Below are 23,410 nucleotides of genomic sequence, written 5' to 3' on the forward strand. Positions count from 1 at the left end.
TGATATATTTTTAAAATAAAAATATATATAAAATATAATTAATATATATAATTTTTAATTTTAATATATATATATATTTTATATTTTAACCACCCGGGGGGGATAGGGTAGAAAAGAATATTCCCTATTCCCTGCATGTCGTAAAGGCGACTAAAAGGGGGGGGAGGGGGTGGCGGAAAACCCCCCCTCTCGTTTTTTTTTTTTTTTTTCCCAAAAGGAGGGAACAAAAAGGGGGGCCAAAGGTGGGGGATTTCTCAACGCCCCCTTGCTAATGCGGAAATGGCGAAATAAAATGAAAGAAAAGAAATGTATATAAATTATATTATTATATTTTATTATATTTATATAAAATATATATATATATTATATGTTAAAAAAAAGTTTGTTGAGTTTTCCGGGGAAAAAATTATATGGGGGGGGGTATTGATTGAGAGGGGGGAAGGCATGTACAAGCATCAAATTGGGGAAGAGCGGGTGTGGTTTCAGAAGTGGTGAGGAGGGTTTTGGATCAGGGGGTTTGTTTGAAAAAAGGGGAGGTGAAAAATATTTAAAGAAAAGAAAGGGTTTTTGAAATGTACTTTTAGGGATCGGAAAAGGGGCATATAAATTAGGTTGATAGAGAGGTTTGGGGGGAAGGGTTTTAAAAGAATATATGGTGTGGGGGGGAAATTTGGGTTAAAAGGGGCAGTGAAAATTTTTTAACCCGGGGAAATGAAAGGGGCTTTTGTTAAGTTTGGAAAGAGAGGGAAAAGTGATTGGTTCTCAGTGAATGTGGGTTTTGGGCAGGGGTGTTTTGATTTTCCCCCGGGTTTGTTTAATTTTGTTTATGGATGGGGTTGTTAGGGAGGTAAATGCAAGATTTTTGGAAAGAGGGGAAGTATAAAAGTCTTTTGGGGTTTGAGAGAGCTTGGGAAGTGGGGTCAGTTGTTGTTCCTGAGGACACAGCGCTGGTGGCGATTCATGGTAAAACTGCAGAAGCTGGGGGCCGGGTTTTTGGTAAAGTTTTGTGGAAGGAAAATTAAGAGAAAAGTGAAAAAGGGAGAAATTGGTTATTAGGTACAGTAGGGTTGGGGTCAAGTCAATTGGGGGGAGTTTTTAATGGAGAAAACCGGAGGAAGTGAATGTGTTTTAGAGAAATCTGGGAGTGGATCTGCGCGGAATGGACCCTGGGAAGCGGAAGGGGATCATCGGGTGGGGGAGGGGGTGAAAATTCTGGGGGCCTTTGACGAATGTGAGGGAAGTCGAAAACATTATTCGAAAGCAAACTGGGAGATATGTTTGAAGGAATTAGTGGTTTCCAACAATGTTGTATGGTTGCGTGATGGCGTGGGTATGGATAGAGTTTGTGCGGAGGGGATGGATGTGTGGAAATGGAGGATGTATGACGTCAATTATGTGTTGTGAGGTGTGTGATCGATAAAGTGAGTAACTGTAAGGGTAAGAGATATGTGTGAAATAAAAGGTCGTGGATTGAAGAGAGCAGAAGAGGGTTTGTTTTGAAGTGGTTAGGGCACATGGGAGATTAATATGAGTGAGGAATGATTGACCAAAGAGGAATAATGTGTCGGAGGTTGAGGGCGGGAACAAGGAGAAAAGATGGGAGCAAATGAGGTGGAAAGCTGGAGTGAAAAAGATTATTGTGTGATCGGGGCCTGACATTTGGGCCGGGGGTGAAGAGAGGGCAAGGAATAGAGTGTTATGGATAGCGATGTGTATTTCGCCGGGGCAGACGTGTGTCAGGGGATTGAAATAGGCATGTGAAGCGTCTGGGGTTAAACCATGGAACGCTGTTGTTAGGTATGTATATTTTTCGTGTGTGGGGCGTATTGTAGATAACATGTGTATGGGGGGGGTTGGGCCATTTCTTTCGTTTTTGTTTTTCCCTTGGGGCAAACCCCGCAAAAGCGGGAGACCCCGGACAAAGTAAAAAAAAAAAAAAAAAAAAAAAATATTTTAAATAATTTTATAATTTTAATATATATTAAAAATAAATATATATATATTTAATAAAAAAAATTTTAAAATATTTTATAGATAGATATATTAAATTTTTATTATTTATAAACTTTGTCGCTGTCTCCCGCGTTTGCGAGGTAGCGCAGGAAACAGACCGAAGGAGAAATGGCCCAACCCCCCCCCCCCCCCCCCATACACATGTAATATCATCCGTCCACACCGCAAATATACATACTTACACAGCTTTTCCGTGGTTTACCCCAGACGCATCACATGCCTTGATTCAATCCACTGACAGCAACTTCAACCCCGGTATACCACATCGTTCCAATTCACCTCTATTCCATACCCTCCCCTTTCAACACCCTCCAGCATGCTCAGCCCCGATCACACAAATTCTTTTTTCACATAACTTCTTTCCACCTCCAATTTGGTCCCCTCTTCACCTCGTTCCCTCACCTCCGACACATATAACCACTTGGTCAATCTTTGCACTCACACATTCTCTCATGTTGCCCAAACCACCTTCAAACACCCTCATCTGCTCTCTCCAACCACGCTCATTTTATTTCCACACATCTCTCATACCCATACGTTACTCCCCTCGAAATCAAACCACCTCACATCACACATTTGTCCCAAACATATCATTTCCAGCACATCCATCCTCACTGCGAACGAACTCAATCCCATAGCCCACGCCTCGCACCCAACAACATTGTTGAACCACTATTCCTTCAAAACATAACCCATTTTTGCTTCCGAGATAATGGTCTCGACATTCCACACCATTCTTCAAGGCCCAAGAATTTTCGCCCCCCACCCCCACCCTATATCCACTTCCGCTTCCATGTTCCAACCCTGCCAGATCCACTCCCAGATATCTAAAACACTTCACTTCCTCCAGTTTTTCTCCATTCAAACTACCACCCCAAATGACTTGACCCTCCAACCCCTACCGTAACCTAATAAACTTGCTCTTATTCACATTTAACTCTAACTTTACCTTCTTTCACACACTTTATCACCCCATGACACCAGCTTCTGCAATTTCTCACATAATCAGCCACCAGCGCTGTATCATCATCGAACAATCCAACTGACTCACTTCCCAAGCTCTCTCATCCCCACAGCTTCTACTTGCCCCCTTTCCAAAACTCCTTTGATTAACCGTCCCTAACAACCCCATCCAAAAACAAATAAACAACCATGGAGACAACACACACACACCCCTGCCGCAAACTACATTCACCGAGACCAATCACTCTCCCTCTCCTTCCTAACGTACACAGCCTTACATCCTCGATAAAAACTTTTCACTGCTTCTAACATGATATATAATGATGGATAAAAAATCTTTCAATTAATAAACGAAGCAAACATGTAACTAATTGTATTGTAAACAAAATGAGGAATATACGAGACATTTAACTCTCTTCATGTTGACGTGAAGGCAGCGATGTAAGGCGATCAGCCCGTCGTAGCTCTCTGATATTAACACAGACCCAACGCAACCACAGTTGAAAATGTAAGTATCATCGAGGCCATCCTCTCTTACCATCCCGACCAAGGGACAAAAATCGACAAGTTCAAGGTTAGAGTCTTTTGGTATTCGGTTTTCGTCGTAACACAAACACTGACGAAAACATGGTCACTATCAGTGGTGGAGCAACCCCCACTGCAACAGTTTCCGGTCAAAATAATCGTTGGTATCGAAAGTTAAGTTGTGACAATTTTTGGTTTTTGTAAGTTTAACCGGTTGAATGGTGATTCAGGAACTCGATGAGAATATGGTCATCCTATTCACTTCACTGAATTTCAACTGAAGATATAATTAATAGATTCTCATTTCTTCGATATGAAATTTAAAGACCCATTTCGGCAGCGGGTGAGCAAATCTGAAAGTTTTATGGTTTTTGAACATCCAAAAAAACCGTGAAACTCAGATGTTTTGCTGGCTGGTATAAATTTTAGGATGAAAAATTAAACCTCTCATCATTCATTAAATAGGACCGTGTTGATGTTAACACCTACAGCGGAGTAGGCACTGTCCATCTTCCTGTGAATTCGAATGGAATGACAGAAGATCATGTCCAAACACATCCCGAGTTCCTCGTACTACATAGGACGCCACAAACTGCGTAGCGAAGAGTCACAGGCATCGTGACATGATGACCTCGCACCTCAGGTCAATGCACTGACGAGTCTATTAGTACGTCCACATGTTATAGTAAGTTACATTGCCCAAGGACGTCCAAATCGACGTCTATTACCAAAACATAAGAGAAAGATAAAGTCCATGTATGTTAACAAAATTCAAACAAATCATCTCCAAGAGCAATTTGTTTTCATCGAAGTATATAAACGAAAACAGAAATGCAGATGAAAACATTTAACCCTCAACATGTCACCTACGAATAATAATCCATCATTATAAGCCCAAGTGGACAACGAACCGCCATGAAAAAGGATGAGATAGTTGCCATTACAATAAGTCATAACATCAAATGCGCTCAGCTCACATTTCACTTTCCCCTCCAACCTAAATAGAATAGTGAGACTGCAAATATATATCTGTATGTTTATAATGTATGTTTGCCATATGAGAAGCTAACACATTTATTGAATATAGCCTCAACAGCTGAGTAAAACTCTGCGTTTAAGCTATTTCACTTTGTGTTTAAAAATCTTTCTTTTAATCGAATGAGAAATGAATAGGGTAAAGAGAACTTCTCAACAATAAAAGAGCATGGTTGAGTTGTCGGAGAGACCAGGAGTTTAGACAGTATTAGAATCTGGACACCAACAGATCTGACAGACTGTAAAGTGTGACATTGTGATTTTTTACCAAATGAAATCGGTTGATTGTGGATCTAGGCATGACAATACCGGTAGCAAATAAACCTCTAACATGACACCTTTAATATAATGACGGTAGGTCTAAGATGATGACAATAGGTTACGTCTCATTGCTCTCATCTTGCTCCCGTATTATAATCAGTGTCATTTCAATTTCAGACACTACAGACAACCAAACTTTTGGCTATGAATCAAAATGATTAAAACAAGAGTATCAACTGTGCTTGTTTTTAGTACGATGTACTTCGGCAACATTACGGTCACTTTTACATTTTCTGATAGAGCATTTAGAAACATTTTCCCCAACAAATTTGATAACCAATAGTTGGTGCGGGCAGTCAGTTTTCGTTTTCCCTCGTCGAATAACTCATCTGAATTCCGTTCTGTCTTTACGACATATGTGCACGAAGAAATGATATTGCTGAGCAAAAATGAATTTCAAACATTTTGTCACAATGCAGACTGTGGTATGGTGTGTGGTATGTTGTCTTCTTATGAATGCAAAATTATAATATATTACCATCCTCTCCTCTCTGTCTCTCTCTCTGTTTTCTCTCTCTCTCTCACTCTTACACCCACACACTCATCTCTCTCTTCCTCTCTCTCTCTCACTTCTCTCACTCAACCTCTCTCTCTCACTCTCTCCAAACAACCAACAGTAGGTGCACGTCAGTATTGCAAGAAGTCAGTATAGAGAACCGATAATAATTCATAGATACATCGATAATAAAAAAACATAAAATAAGTGGGATAAGACCCTTATAAAACGCCGATAGGTCCCGACGTGATGAGACAAAAGCACTCACAACCCTGAATGCCTGTGGACACGAATTTCGAGACAGTGAATGAAACACACTCACCACGATACCAGAAATTCACGTCACAGTTAGAGAAGTACTTACACCAATAATAAGGTGAAGACTAATAAAAGCCCAGGTGCCATCTTGTCCTATCAACGAGTAATTTAACAACTGAGACACAAATGCCAAACTTCACCTATACTTTCAAGTAATTTCTTAGGTAAAATAGTCCTCTCAAAGACCGAGACTGCAACGTCCATTCCCCTATTCCAAAAAGAAAGCCGCGAATTAACCTTGATAATCAACCGACCATCAATTTAGAAGACTTCTGAGTAGATAATGATAAGCCTAAATTGGATACCTACCTAGAATAAACACAGTCTGATCAATGATATACAACATGGTTTTAGAAGGCCAGATCTTGTCGTAAACAAACCTCCTAAACCATTCATAAATTAATCAAACACCCAGACAATAGAAAAGCAATAGAAGCTTAATATCTAATAATTCCAGAAAGCATCCGACCAAACCCCACGCTAAATTGCTGCATAAAATCCGGGTTTTGGAGACTAACTGTCGCACAGACAGGACATTGTATAGATCCTGTTTATACGTAATAGGAAGCGAGCATTAAAGATTGGTGAACAGCACCGAGAGTCCTCCGTTACTAGTGGGTCTCACAGAGGATCGTTCCCTGGACTTCTACTTTTCATCATTTATATTAACGATAATGACGGTAGTAGTGTATAACCTCGTGTCCCAAATGTTAAATGTCCATTTAAACGTCAATCATTCACAGTCGCAAGTCGGAACCTCGATAAAAAATACTATTAATGAACTGATGGCTCGACAGATACAGGAAGCCCCTAGTGGTAGGGATCACGGGGTCCCTGTCCCAACAAACTTCAGATCTCCCAACATTATAAGGAAGCAGCCAAGAAACAAATGAGACGTTATGATGTATTTAAAAAAACTTTACATTGAAAAACCAAGGATATGATATTGCTACCATGCCTGATCAATTAGAACCAACCTTCAATATGTAGCTCAGTTTTGGGACCTCCACACAAACACAAAATGTTCTTAAATTGAAGGTAGTTTGCAGCGAAGAGCAAGTAAATTGTATCTTTCTTCCAACAAAACCCCCCATACCATATAAGGCACACATAGAGAGAATTAAACTTGTTCTTCTTAAAAAATAAACCAGAGGCGTCTTCGAGGCAATTGATAGAATGATTTTAAAAATACTATAAAGTATTCAATAACGCCAAACATGAAATTTTCTTTACATAGCGCCGTCACTACCAACATGACAAAATGAACTAAACCTTACAGTCACTATCTAAACCGGATTACACACAAATATGTTTTTAACCGAACGATGTTACAGATGCATGAAAAAGCTCTCATAAAAACGTGTTCCTGAGCCAATCACCTGAAATAACAAATTGAGGTTTTTCTATCTTGTCAATCTAAGAAACTGAATAATCATCTAATCTTTGCTCGTAACTTGTGGTTTATTATGCCTACCATCTCAACCACTGATCTCTCCTGGCCTTGCTGCGTAACAAAACACATTGATTAAACCCGTGTCACCTGCTTTGAAGAGTGAGAAGAATCAATGTAACATTCTTCCAAGACCACTTGTAAATTGATACAGAAATGGTTAGCCGAAGGGTGTAGCTTAAGTTACTCCTTACTATGTCCAAAAATAACAAAAACTTACTGGTAGCAAGAGTCGTTGGTGATGGGATGCGTGACATATTCATGTTCATACTCTACATTATGACTTTCCTATAAAAGAATTTCTTTTTAGGGTTATCCATTCTTACACAGTGTCCTTTGTATCTGCCTCCGTCAGCGTGTTGGCCGGAGGGAGCGAGGGAGACGGAGAGAGGGCCTTTGTATACCTATTCTTTTACCTCCCTACTTTTAAGGGACTGCATTATTTTTTTAATATTCAAGTAGAGTTAAGGCCAGACACACCTCGTGTGAACCTTGGATATCAAAGTCTATGTCTGTGTAACTCTCTCATCTCTCTCTCTCACTCATCTCCTCCGTCCTCTCTCTCTCTCCTCTCATCATCCTTCCTCAAGACTCTCTGAACAAACTTTCTCACTCCTTCTCTCTTACTCTCCTCATCTCTCTCTCTTCTCTCACATCCATCTAAATTCTAAAATCAATGCGACGCTACATGGTCTTGGTTCACACAGAGTCATCGTTGAGTGATACCCTAAACAATACGAGGATACGAGTTGATACCAACCGGCGAGAATTAATGAATTGTTTCAGTAATAACCGGATTGATAAGTTTGCCTCAACACTGCCCATTAGATCACTGGTCGTATGTCATATTTATTCCTAATAAATCACTGGTCGTATTGATCCTTTGAAAAAGAATTACCAGCCCAAGTCGTTACAGGGATAAATAGATCAAGCTCCAGCAGCAGTACCAACTGGTATATCAGAGGTATTTAACTCTTTAGTGTCTCTTGTTATGTCTCCCTTTAACACTAATGTATATACGACGGATGCAGCATCGCCTGGTAATGTTATTGGACTGGACATTCAACATCCCACGCGCCACAAGCCGGCGCTTTCCACTTAGTGGTGTCTGACATGGAGGCACGATCCAATATTACATCCCACACGAGCTGGTCTTGCCACTACTGTGATGTTTTAGGGACAGAGCAACATGACAACATCCATGAAACAACTGCAAAGGAGTCCGTAAATCAACACTCTCAACCAATCAACAAATGTTACTACCCATATATAAAAAAAGAGACACAAAGTGATTAACCCTACCGCTAATTACTACGTCAGTTCAATTGAAACGATGGAAAAAATGGAAAGAGATTGGAGACTGTAACGTATCTAGAACAACAAAATCATAACGGACCAACCAACACGGTTTCCACAATAAAGATCCTGCCTGAACAAATTTGGGGTTGGAAATTATTAAAGTAATTAATCGGAATTATTTGGAGAAACCGAACCGTCACTGAAGAAAAATCAATTTCCAAAAGTCCTTACGATTAAGTACCTCTACCAGCGACCTTTACCAAAACTCACAGCCACGAATAGTTGACATGAACTCAGCTATAAGGATCAAGCTGTCTACTGGACTACAGTCATCTATAAGTCTTCACACACACTAACTAAAGAAAATGAAGAAAAGACCATGGCGTTGTCATTAACAACAATCTGAAGTACACCTAAACAATGTCACGCTGCAAGTAGAAAGGCAACAAATATTAGGGTTTCATAGTTAAGAACTTAGACACCAGAAACCAGAAACAATTTTCACACTTTATAATTCTCTAGTAAGGACCAACCATGATTAAGTCAGTCCAGTTTTGGTCCCCAGACTATAGAAAAGGAATAATTGAACAAGAACATAGACGTGTTCGACAAAATGATTGCCATCCCTTAGAATTCTATCTGGCTTACAAAGAGAACTAAAACGATTGCTCTCTTCCCCCTTAAAAAACCGTACAAACTGACAGGGAACTAATCCAAGAGTTCAAAAATATCAGAACAAGTTCGATAAAGTAATCCATGAAAATCTTTTCGAAAATACAAGATAATACTGTTACTAGAACAAATGGAACAGAACCTCAAAGCTAAAAAGATGAAATACGAACGAGGAAGAAGCAACTATTCTTATAGGAGAGTTGAGCACATGGAATAAGTTACCGGTCAAACGTAATGAATGCTAAGATTAAATGTATATATAAAAGATATATATAACGATAAAGTGTATATGAACGCGGCACCCTTCCTAGATCATACAAAGCTCCATCAGCCAGATCGAACCTGGACCCTTTGCAAAGGCCAGTCCTGCTAACCGCTATGCTAAGGTACTGTTATAAAGGAAGACAACTATTCTCGAATACTAACTACTCGAATACCCTCCGTCTCACTATGGTGAGCAACGGGGTCTATCGTTGTTTCCGAACAAACACATATCCCGCTGAGAGCGATTTAACCGAACCATACTGAAACAAACAGCGGAGTTATATGAAAACGAATAAAGTCCTGCTTCTAGCACAAGGGTAAACCGAGGTTCAATCCTGGCTGAAGGATCTTTGAATCTACAATAAAGGTGCGCGTTCAAATACACTTAATTGTATATAATTATAAATATAATATATATATATCACTATATATAATAAATATATATTATATATATATAAAATATATAATATATAAAATATATAATATATAACTATTATACAATATTGTATATATTTATTGTATAAATATATATAAAGATAATATATATATATATAATAATATATCTATTTTGCTTTGTCGCTGTCTCTCGCGCCTGCGAGTAGCGCAAGGAAACGGACAAAGAAATGCCCAACCTACCCCACACACATGCACACACACACACGTCCACAGACGCAAACATACACACACCACACACATCCCAACTTACACACTTATAATACACACCGACACACCCATAATATACACACATGCACATAATTCACATTGTCTGCCCTCACCACCCCTATCGCCACACCACCAACACACGAAATACCATCCCCCTCCCCCTCATGTGCCGCGAAGGCAGCGCCCAGGAAAAGACACAAGGCCCCATTCGCACACACTACAGTCTCCGAAACCACAGCTTCCCTTTCCACATCCAGGCACCACCACAACCTTTCCTTGGTTTAACCCAAGACCGCTTCACAATCCACTGATTCACTCCATTTGACAGCACGTCGACCCCGTTATACACATCGATCCAGTTCATTCTATTCCTATTGCCCGCCTTTCACCTCCTCAAGATCCAGCCCGATCACAATAAAATCTTTTCAACTCCATCATTGTCCACCATCAATTTGGTCTCCCACTTCTGCCTCGTTCCATCCACCATCACCGACCCATATATCCCCTTGGTCAATCTTTCCTCACTCAATCTCTCCATTTGCCCAGCCCATTTCAAAGCACCCTCTTCTGCGCTCTCAACCACACTCATTTTCTTTTCCACACATCCTCTCTTACCCTTACATTACTAACTCGATCAACCACCTCACACAACACATTAGCCCACAACATCTCATATTCTAGCACATCCCCCTCCTGCTCACAACTCTATCCAAAGCCCAAGCCCTCACGCAAATCCCAAACAACATCGTTGAACCGCATTCTTCAAACATACCCATTTTTGCTTCCCAATAATGTTTTGCTCGAACCTCGCACACCTTCTCAAGGCTCCCAGATTTTCGCCCCCTTCCCCACCCTATGAATTTACTTCCGCATCCATGGTTCCATCCGCGCCAATCCACTCCCAGATATCTAATACACTTTACTTCCCCAGTTTTTCTCCATTCAAAACATTAACCTCCCATTGGACTTGACCCACAACCCTACTGTACATAATAACCTTGCTCTTATTCACAATTTACTCTAACTTCTTCTTCACACACTTTCCCCAAACTCAGTAACCACATCTGCAGATTCACATCACATGAATCAGCCACCAGCACTGTATCATTTCAGCGAACAACAACTGACGCACTTCCCAAGCTCTCTCATCCACAACAGACTCAAACTTTGCCCCTCTTTCCAAAAACTCTTTGCATTCACCTCCTAACACCTCCATCCATAATATATATATACATACATATATATAATATATATATTATTATAATATATATATATCTATAATATATATATATATATATAATAAATAGATATATATATATATAAGTTTAAAATATAAAAAAATTATATCTATATATATATATAAAATATATATATTATATATATATATATAATATATATATATAATATAATTCTGATTTTTTTCAAACTATCCGCCATTTCCCTCGTTAGCGAATTAGCGTTGAGAACAAGGACAGGCCTCTGAGGAATATCCTCACCTGGCCCCTTCTCCTGTCCCCCCATTCCATCTGGAAAATCAAAAAAAGAAAACAAAAAGCCGAGAGGGGAGATTTCCAGACCCGACTCCGCTTCCCTTTTAGTCGCCTTCCTCCGACACACAGAAATAACGTGGAAGTATTCTTCTCCCCAATCCCCAGGATAATATATATATAAAATATAGAATATATATATATATAATATATAATAATATCATTTTATATATATAATATATATATATCTATATATATTTATAATGTAAAAATATATATATATATATAGATATATATAACATATATATATACTAAATATATAATTATATAATTTTTTTTTTATTTTTTTTATACCTCGTCGCTGTCCAGTCCCGCGGTGCGAGAGCGCAAGGAAACAGACGAAAGAAATGGCCCAAACCCCGCCCTACACATGTACATACACACGTCCACACCGCAAATAAACATACCTACAACAGCTTCCACATCCCAGGTTTTACCCCCGGACGCATCACATGCCTTGATTCAATCCACCGACAGCACGTCCAACCCCTGTATACACCATCGCACCAATCACCTCTATTCCTTGCCCTCCTTCAATCACCCTCCTGCATGTTCAGGCCCCGATCACACAAAATCCTTTTCACTCCATCTTTCCACCTCCAATTAGGTCTCCCTCTTCTCCACGTTCCCTCCACCTCCGACACATATATCCTCTTGGTCAATCTTTCCTCACTCATTCTCTCCATGTGCCCAAACCACTTCAAAACACCCTCTTCTGCTCTCTCAACCACGCTCTTTTTATTTCCACACATCTCTCTTACCCTTACGTTACTCACGCGATCAAACCACCTCACACCATACATTGTCCTCAAACATCTCATTTCCAGTGGTTCCAACAATGTTGTATGGTTGCGAGGCGTGGACTATGGATAGAGTTGTGCGCAGGAGGATGGATGTGCTGGAAATGAGATGTTTGAGGACAATGTGTGGTGTGAGGTGGTTTGATCGAGTAAGTAACGTAAGGGTAAGAGAGATGTGTGGAAATAAAAAGAGCGTGGTTGAGAGAGCAGAAGAAGGTGTTTTGAAATGGTTTGGGCACATGGAGAGAATGAGTGAGGAAAGATTGACCAAGAGGATATATGTGTCGGAGGTGGAGGGAACGAGGAGAAGAGGGAGACCAAATTGGAGGTGGAAAGATGGAGTGAAAAAGATTTTGTGTGATCGGGGCCTGAACATGCAGGAGGGTGAAAGGAGGGCAAGGAATAGAGTGAATTGGAGCGATGTGGTATACCGGGGTTGACGTACTGTCAGTGGATTGAATCAGGGCATGTGAAGCGTCTGGGGTAAACCATGGAAAGCTGTGTAGGTATGTATATTTGCGTGTGTGGACGTATGTATATACATGTGTATGGGGGTGGGTTGGACCATTTCTTTCGTCTGTTTCCTTGCGCTACCTCGCAAACGCGGGAGACAGCGACAAAGCAAAAAAAAAAAAAAAGAAAAAAATATATATATATATATATATATATATATATATATATATATATATATATATATATATATATATATATATATATATATATATATATATATATATATATATATATACCTTCAGAAGTCGTTTAAACAAATATATAGATTCAGGTATATTCTGAGAAAAAATGCCAGATATTTACTGTATAAAAGACAACGGTAACGGGGACACTAGAAAGCTAATTTGCAGGAGCAGGGAGTCGGTGATAGCTTAAAAAACTGCTGAACGGAATTACATTTTCATGTCAAGTTAAACTGATGTCTTCCTTTTTTTTTCTTTTTTACCAGATAACCCACTAGTGGGCCGATCTGGCCTCCTGGTCTCTGTCTTTCTCATGTAAACAAAAGTTCCTAAAATATGATATTGCAGACGAAATACAACACATAAATCCTATTACTTGAGTTAACAGATTAATTGCTACAACAGCGACAAGACTCGTTAACAACACGGCCCACGTTAACACCCACAGCCTGAGTCAGCAACATGACTTACCGTGTTCTATGGCGAATCTGTGAAGGTCAGCTGAGTCTTCGTCACTATCCTTCTTGCTCGATGTCCACTCGTCGCCCCATCCGGCACCGGCGCCTGAAACAGTTACACACTTTACATACTGTCCAATGACACTAGTGTGTACCCATGCTTGCATCAGTTACAAGCAATTCAAATTACAGCTTGCACCGAATTCTACCCACACTAACAACAGCGACAGACATAACAAATCACAGTGATCAGTGGCCTCTCCTGGCGTCCACACATACCAGTGATATGATCATTTCATATGATTTCTATTGTCAATAAACTGCTATAATCACCTTCTGTAGAATTATGATATAAGAAAGATATATGAACATGACATTATAGACAACAGACATATAATATACTACATAATAGAATAGAGAAGACATACAATTAGAACATACTTCAGAGTGGTCACCTCAAAAGAGCAGAAGAATGGAGCAACTGTACCTTGAAATATTTTCCGTATGATTAATTCTGAGACAAAATACAGCAATATCTTTTTCATTCAACACTTCTTGAACTTACTTGAAATGTTTCTAAAGCTTCGATTTCTCATTTCTATGCCAATCGATATCTCACAGTCTCTCATTACATTACCCTTTATAAGCTTGATAAATCTTAGCAAATGGAACACTCTCCCCACAAAAGAGGGGTCTGAATTCCTTGTAGAAGGTTTTTAGCCATATCGCTCTAATTGATCTGATGATTGAGTGATTTGTTTTGCAATGGTAGTATGGTGTTCAGATAAGAGAATAAGACTGACGGACTATGATTTTGAGCTTTATATTTCACTCCCATGGTAGCTACTTGCAAACAATTGTTAGGCTTTGTAAGTTCTGTAAACACAATGCCCACAACTGATTGAAAATGATGACGTAAAATTGACGCACTTTTCATGTAATATCAAAATTACAATAAATCTTGGCTGCTAGAGGACTATGAATAAATGTTTCACTTGCTGTTAAGGTACATTATACCCCACAAGGCATTCATCCATCTGAAACTATACTCGCCAAACACGTACGAGTGATTCCTCGTCTACTTTCTGGGTATCACTTACCTCCTCGATACCACGAACACATGCTCAGCATAGCACAGGACCCGTCATGCCCAAGGTGTAACTTGCATTATGAACACTCACTGCTTAGCTTTCATTCACCTCATAAACACACATTACCAAACTTGATCTGTTGTCCCGTTCAGTGGACATGATTAGCTTCCTGTACGCTCTGGGAGCATCATAGAAGGTGCTCGTTTGGGCAGCAAAGTTACTAGGTACCCATATATAAACTCCTGAGAGAGAGAGAGAGAGAGAGAGAGAGAGAGAGAGAGAGAGAGAGAGAGAGAGAGAGAGAGAGAGAGAGAGAGAGAGAGAGAGAGGGGTGAGGAAATGAAAGTGGGGATGTTTATTTGTACTGAACTTTTGATAAGTGCTTTATAGGTTCCCGAGAACCATGGAAATCCAACGTAGATAGAATCTGCAACAATTCATCCAAGATTTTCCATTATATAACGACACTATTGTGGCCCAGGTCATCCGTTGTGTTATTTGACCAGGTCATTGCAAACATCTTTCAACACTGAGCTCACCATCATGATTTAAAATAAATTAATTGGGTACGTCTGTCAACACTGAACTGGCCATTATGTGAATTGTCAGGAAACAAGTTCATTCAAATTAATCACCAGTAATGGCATAATGGATTAGCTAAAGAAGAGGAAAATAACATTATATGTATGCTCCAGATTTATACCTTTCCACACTCAATCATAGCGACCACTTGTTTATTTTTTACTGTAATCGGTTTCCTAATTTTTTTCTAGGTACCAGTATAATTACTTTTATATGAGTAATGACTCTTTCGAGGCTTTCTTGTATTCACCTTTCACTGGTCAGTATTGTCAAGCAATCATTGTTTTCAGGCCTTTGTTAGTCATCACTACCTCGATTATTTTCTGCAATTATTGTGTTCAAACCGGTAGAAGAACAATTACCATGTCACAGCTAATGATATTTCAGCCTGGATAGTCGATTATAAAGAATTACTTTCTCAGTTGTTGCTATGTGATCATTATTTACTAACTGTTATTACTTATATTACTCAGTCTTCTCAGTTGTTACTTGCTGTGTCCTTGGTGTACGTAATGGTACTACTCATACTCTACTGTCATTTACTTTGTCCTAATCGTTACTGACTGTATTACTCCATCACTGCTATCATCACATATCCTAACTGTTACTGAGTGTAGCATTCTTTTTTCAGTGAGGTTACTCAATTTGTCTCAGCCGTTACTTCGTGTAACTGCTCTATCACTGTCTCTCTTACTTGTTTTAGGTGTTACTGAGTGTGACTAGTGAACTACTCTCTTATCATTGCTGTCATGTACTTTACCTTGCCTGTTAGAGGTGATTACTCTGTCATCACAGCAGTTATTCACTTTGTCGTGGCTGTTCCTGAATATGATAACTGTATCATCATGGCTATTAATTTCTATGTTCAGGCTGTTAGGAAAGCGAATCCTGGATAGGCAAAGAAAATTTTGGTTGAGGTATTGCCTTAAGTAACGTTATGATGATGACACTGGTCCTAGTGACACTGATGATGGTGATGCACATAGTGATGACACTGATCTTAGTGGTGATGACACTGGCACTGGCGATGGTGATACTGGTGATGATGACAGTAGTAATGATGATGGTGATGCTGAGAGTAGTACTGGTGATGGTGATGGTGATGCAGACAGTAGTACTGGTGATGGTGATGGTGATGCAGACAGTAGTACTGGTGATGGTGATGGTGATGTTGACAGTAGTACTGGTGATGGTGATGCTGACAGTAGTACTGGTGATGGTGATGTTGACAGTAGTACTGGGGATTGATAACAAGGGTAAGGTAGAGGTTCGGTACAACGTTAGTGCTTGTGGCGGTGTTGGTAAGACTGGTGATGGTGATATTACGAGTACTGACGCGTCTTGTGACATTACCGATGGTGATGACACTGTGGTTATACTACTTCTAATGTTACTGATATTAGTAATATTGATAGCGTTGTTGTTGTACATGACTGTGACGCTGGTCATTACTATAATGCTGGTTCAAGTAACACTGGTCTTACATTAGTCATAGTGAAGATCATGGAGGTGTCATTTACGCAGAATCTCTCATTAAGGCGACACTTACGTTGATGACATTCCTGGTAGCGTCGCTAATGCCAGTGAAGCAGTTGCAGTAGCACTGCATGTTACGACACTGGTGCTGGTGACACTCAAGCATTGGTGATTAGCGTAATAACACAGGTGATCATCGAGTGTTGGAGGTCACCGCGCCTCAGGCGGCACCAGCATGGCCACCATGTCACATACATTGGTAAGTTAGATGTTTGTTTCTCTCTTTTTATAGCTAATCTGTAGAACTCTTTCCATCTTTATGGTTTACTTAAGAGCTAGCTAAAGCATCACTTGAAGAACGATTGACACTCTTTTTCCCCAGCCAGCCTGACGCTGGAAAGAAAACCATCGCCAGTCACGAGTACGTTTACACGAAAGACACATTGCAGTGACGGGTAATGATGACGACAGATGTGGTAGCTGACTCTGCTGCTGATGATGATATGATGACAGTGGTAATGATGACCGCATTAACCCTGACGATAGTGATGATGACAGCGGATCGTACCAGTCTACTGACACAAGAGAAACTAAGTGATTAGTACTGGAATAACAATCTAGTTTCCAGGAAAGCCTTTCATCTTAGAGACTATAGGTCTCCTCTCAGATAGTTACACAATGAAATTGTTTACCAACAGCATAAACTTGAGTGAAGTTCCAGAAATCATTTGCAAGTGATATGCACGTGAATGTATGCAATCATAAACATAATTCATTACAAACATACTTAGAAAAATCATAAAAGAAAGGTAATCAGTCCAAATTTCATTCATGATGGTACAGGAAAATTTGTTAATTGCTCATGAAACGCTAGATTAAGATGAATGATGGGTACTCCAGAGCACTGGTGATATCACAAACTAAACCGCACAAAATCAGTATACATGTTTTAGTCAACGTACATTGTGAGAAGTAAAACTGTATCCTGGTGAAGGAGAAATATTTATAACCACAATATCACAAACAAATAAGCACGGTCCCAAGTCAAATTTATCATGGTCTAAACTCACAAGTAAAGGAAAACGTAAACCAATGAAAGACAAGCTGAAGGGGTACTACAATCAGTGCTACACCTGAGTGACCAAGTAAAGTTAGCATAATGATAAACCAGCAACCCGTTTGTCTGATTCTTGATATTTTCTTCGATAAGGTTGTATTCTCTCGTCTCACTGGCAACATCTGTCATCTGCTTGCGAAGCACGTGGATTATTCTAGTGCCGATAATCTGAGACTAATAACTCTGACACGATGGGCTTAGCGATACCAAAGCTGGTATGAATAGTAATCACACTAATCATTGATCGTGTTAACGTCCCACCTCACCATAGATATTTCTCGCATTTTTATGACAACCAAGATATTTACAGAATTTAGTAAACTACAGAATTTCTAACCACCATTTTTGTAATCTGGACTTTTTTTCTAGCAACTTGACTGAAATTTCTCTATGATTACATATAATGTGTGTTCGGATCGCCAGAAAGGCGCACCGAAAGTAATGGCCTTTCCCGGGTATTACCAATACATCAGATGACGCTTCAATAATTTCTAACTTCGACAATCTTAGGTTTGCTCTTGCCGCGAGAAGTTACGTTCGTCCTTCCTCGGAAGGAATTATTAATATTCTTGAGTTCGGAAAAGAAGCCCCAGGCCATTTGAAAATCATTCGTCTGACTGATCACTGTTCATTGATTTTTGAAAACAGATTTCTTTTTATACCTGTGTATTTCCTCCTGTCTTAGATAGATAGCGTCAGAAACAGACAACTGAGTCTACAAGGATAAAGCCTCTCACTGTTCCTTACTATATTCCTACTTTTGGTAAGTAATGATAAATGAGAGAATATCTAGTTCCCCGCTCCTGCTTTATACGGCACTCAGAATACGTGGGTAATATCCATCCTGCTGTATCTAATCGTTATGAAAACAGGTGTGAACGGGTGCCTCTAATCTTATCTAATTGAATCTTCTTATTTGATCTTCGCAGAAAAACGGAATTTAATGGAAACGTAGTCGAGAAGTCACTAGAGATGACCCAAGTGGTTGTTACAAAGATGAAAGTGACTCGGGTCCTTCCATTTACAGAGGCAATACATGATAATGAGAATATGGAGTTACTGTGTGCCTTGAATACACTTCCATTATGATGAAAATATCATCTGAACCTGAGAGTCGTGTGGCGTGTGTGTGTGGCCATGTTATTGTAAGTGGGGCCGTAACCAGCAGGCTGTTGCAGCTTATGTCTAGTATTTGTGAAGCCATATCTTAAGATTATTGCTCCATTATCTAATAATATATGGTGGAGGATCTGCGAATTGTGGCGTCTCTTGTAACGGTGTTGTTGTTGTGGCAAACTTTACGTTATAAATACTGCCGCCCACACTAACAGACGAATTCTAAAACGACTCAATGTCTGGAAACGCCTTATATAAGAGGTTGTCGACGCTCTCCCTCACGTAAGTCATTACATTATGCACAGCGAATTAGAGTTTTTTTATAACGTCCGCCAATCTCTGAAAACTATTAGATATAATTGTATTATCGGAACCAAAGTAGGAAATACGTTTTAGAATATTATGTGTTCAGTTTATAATTCTTCAGATCACTGAATATCTAATTTTCATGAAATCTTCAAAGGGAGAGAAGCGTCTCTGTTTCACCCAAGTCACTCAATAATGAACCTCCAAACCACAAGTAGAAGTGAAAAGCATACACCTACCTCACACCTTAGTAACCTCTACTCACAGATCCTCTCAACCCCAACAAATACAACGCTAACAAAACAAATATACACTAAAATAACTCGACAGCCACTAGACAACCTAACGTCCATTTCAACTTAAACTGCAGTGCACCAGACATACACTCAGCAGAAACCGCACTCTTCAGACAAACATGTGTCGTAGAAGGCGACAAAGGGGGGGTGAAAGCGATGTGCTGGAACCCCCCCCCCCCCCTCCACACACACACACACACACACACACACACACACACACACACATTTACATCTTGTATTTCAGTTTCTAATAGAGGGAAATGAGCCATGCAAGGAGACATCGTCCTCTCAAAGGATCAGGCTGGGGGTCTAAATGTGTGTGGATGTAACCAAGATGAGATGAGAGATGTAGATAGTGCGCTTTAGGGAAGAAACCTGGATATTCTGGCTCTGAGTGAAACAAAGTTCAGTGGTAAAAGGGAAGAATGGTTTAGAAATGTGTAAGGAGTAAAATCAAGGGATGGTGAGAGGACAAGAGCTAAGGAAGGAGTAGCACTACTCCCAAAGCAGGAGTTGAGGGAATGTTTGACAGAGTGTAAGGAAGCATATTCTTGATTGATATGGGTAAAACTGAAAGTGGATGGTGAGAGATGGGTGATTATTGGTGCTTATGAACCTGGCTATGTGAAGAAAGATCATGAGTTAAGTGTTTTGAGAGCAGCTGAGCGAGTGCGTCAGCAGTTTTAATGTAATAGACTGGGTATTAGTAATAGGTGATATAAATGTAAAGGTAAATAATGTGGCAGCTGAGGGCATGATTAGGGTGCATAGGGAGTTGTGTGCTGAAAAAGGATTGGTGATTAGGAATACCTGGTTTAAAAAGAGGGATATACACAAGTATACGTGAGTTAATAGGAGACATAGTCAGCAGGCATTATTTGATTACATATTTGCTGATAGGCGTGTAAAAGAGAGACTTTTTGATGTGAATGTGCTGAGAGGGGTAGCTAGTGGGAAGTCTGATCACTATCTTGTGGAAGCGAGGATGAAGTTTTGAAGAGTTTTTCGAAAAAGAGGAAACAATGTCGGGAAGATAATGTTGTGAGTAAGCAATCCTGGAAGAGAGACTTGTGGGAAGAATATCAGGCGAGATTGAGTGTAGAATAGCAAAAGGTGAGAGTAAATATAGTGACGGGAGTGAGTGAGGAATGGGAGTATTTAGGGAAGCAGTGATGGCTTGTGCAAGAGATTCATGTGGCATGCGAAAGGTTGGAGATGGGCATATTGAAAGGGTAGTGAGTGGTGGGATGAAGAAGTAAAGTTGCTAATGAAAGAGAAAAGAGAGGCGTTTGAACGGTACTTGCAGGGAAGGAGTGCAGATGATTGAAGGTAACCAAGTCCTTCTACCTCCCTCTTTATAAGCTGTTGAGTTCCCACAACCGTTGGATACGAATTTCACAATCTACTAGTTACCATCTACTAGTTACCAGCGACTTGAATCTATGTTGCAGAGGGTGAAAGTTTGTACTCAGTGTAATATCAAGAACTGGACAGTTGTCGGTGCTGCGGTGCGCTAGATATAACAAATGAGTTATCAAGAAAGTTATGAGTTACGTGTCGAGGGTAAAATTTTTGGACACTTTCAGAACGGAAAGATATTTAGGGAGAAATTTTTAAAGAGCCAAACACATCATCAGATAATACTCTCTTCTTACATTTCCTTCCTTCTCCATTCTTTTTCCCTTGGTACATAATATTCGACAACGCGTAACTTACACAATTCGTTTTTCGTAAATTTATAATTTTCTGAGGTTAGCGCTACGCGCTAGCCCTTCCTCTTGACAAAATCTCCTTGTAAGTCTCTCTCTCTCTCTCTCTCTCTCTCTCTCTCTCTCTCTCTCTCTCTCTCTCTCTCTCTCTCTCTCTCTCTCTCTCCACCTGTGTCAACTATAGGTCTGTGATTTCATGATCTGTGTTTAGAAGACTACCAGAGAGTTGACGAAACTATTCGGCTTTTCCCAGGCCTTCCATTGCGGCAAGGTTGGAGGGCTTTGGGTCCGGGTTGTGTTTGTTTTGGACGAGAAAAATAATACTGTTTACAAGTGGTGTCAGGGCAGAATTTGTCTGACCTACCTTTATATCTCTCTCTTATATATTTCCTATTTATTCATGCTCTTTTCAATTTCTCTCATTGAAATTTTTTTATCGAAATGTTGCTTCCAGCCGTTACTGGTCTGGTATGGCAACATCATAATGTTTGTTTCTCTTTCCATTACTTCTTTTCATAGATATCTTGAAAATGTCATATTCAATATCATTTGTTAACAAATTTGTTATCTTATATCATTAACTGTTTCTTTCCCTTCGAGAGACAAAGAGGGCTCAAGTGTACTTGACCCCTCCCAATACCCCAGCTAGCTGAATGAATATCCCGTCCCCTGCTCTTGGAGCAATCCATTAGGTAACAGGGTGTTGACCGCAGCCGCGTAGGGTGGTACTTCCGTCCTGACTGAGGAGTGTTAAAGTGGTGCCCGGAACCATCTGACACTTCCCATGTTAAGATTACTGATCTTACTGTCTCATCAAAAGGGAACTACCGGGTTAGCCCTTACAAGCAGCTTACGCTTACTCCAACCTGGTTTATGCCACTTTCTGTCTGTTCAAACGTTTCAGAATAAAATCATGATAGAGTCCAACGAATCTGTGGCTCCTAGTCCCTGGCATCACTGGGTACTAAGATTCTTCGGGTTTTCACCTGACTCTGCTGCCAATGATAGGGAGGGCTCGGGCAGTAGCAGTACCGGCCCCTCCTACAACTTTTTCCTCTCTGTTAGATCTCTCTCTTTTTTAATTCTCTATACCAACAATCGTGGTCTCTATAGTATACTCTCTTCAGTTGAACACAACATGCTTAGTAACTCACCTGGCTGATGTATCTCTATGGTTGTTGATGGATCAGCCTCCCCCTCCCCCTCCCCCTCCCCATTTCCCCATCAATGTCGTTGTCCCTCAAGATTCTCTCCTGTTCCCTTCACTTTTTCTCCTTTTTATCAACGATATCCTCTCTTCCACAAATAACCAAATGCACTCATACGCTGACGACGCAACCCTGCATTCCTCCACATCCTTCAGTTCTACTCATTCTTCTCTCACTCGATTAGCATCCCATCTGGACACAACATCCTCAATAAACTCAGACTTGGACAGGATATCTCAGTGAGGTAGATGAAATCTGGCTACGTTTAATGCCCCTAAGACCCAGTTTCCACCCATCTTTCTACCGACAACTCAATGAAAATACTTATTACTGTAACATCCACTCTATTTTGGTAACCCCACATTGCGGAAATAGCTAAGTCTGCCTGTAAGAAAGTGGGGTCCTGTTGAAATGTCGAAATTTCTTTTCTGATTAGCTGTTTCGTTTATACAGAGGATTGATATGTCCTTCTATGGAGTATTGCTCCCACATCCGGTGCTTCTAACTCTGTATCCTTACTTGACAGAGTTGAGTCGAAAGCGGTCCGACTTATAAACTCTTCCAGGCTAACTCCCAAACTTAAACCTCTTGCCCTACGCCGCAATGTTGTGTCACTTTTCTTCTCCTCTAGGTATTTCTTTGGTTTTTGTTCCCAAGGACTGGCTGCATGTGTGCCCCATCACTAGCTAAACCATGCAATACTCGGTAAGCTGCTGCGTCACATGACTACTGTGTGGCCGTTGGTAACGCCAGGGTGGGCCGTTCTGCTAACTGTTTCCCTACACGTCGAACCTTTGGAACTCACTGCCTTCTCATGTCTTCACCAATAATATGACCTGACACATTCTAGAGACAGGTTTTTCCACTTCCAAAAATCGCGAATACTTTTCCTTGTCTTCTTTCTCCCTTTCATAATCCTTTCTATAATGTAGTCAAGACCCGGCCTTTTTATCGTGAAATAAGTCTACAACGTGAAGAACAAAAAAAAAA

At 40.1% G+C, this 23,410-nt stretch overlaps 1 protein-coding gene across 1 annotated transcript in view; it reads right to left on the reverse strand.

Annotated features, from left to right (window-relative positions):
- The window catches only part of LOC139763918 (zwei Ig domain protein zig-8-like), a 247,546-nt gene that overhangs the window by 73,935 nt on the left and 150,201 nt on the right, over positions 1-23,410 (reverse strand). Inside the window, exon 2 of the mRNA XM_071690362.1 lies at positions 13,533-13,625. Coding sequence (XP_071546463.1) covers positions 13,533-13,625 — 93 coding nt within the window. The remainder of the gene's footprint in view (positions 1-13,532; positions 13,626-23,410) is intronic.

The sequence above is a fragment of the Panulirus ornatus genome, chromosome 3 (assembly GCF_036320965.1).
Source record: "Panulirus ornatus isolate Po-2019 chromosome 3, ASM3632096v1, whole genome shotgun sequence".
In the NCBI taxonomy this organism is placed as follows: domain Eukaryota; kingdom Metazoa; phylum Arthropoda; class Malacostraca; order Decapoda; family Palinuridae; genus Panulirus; species Panulirus ornatus.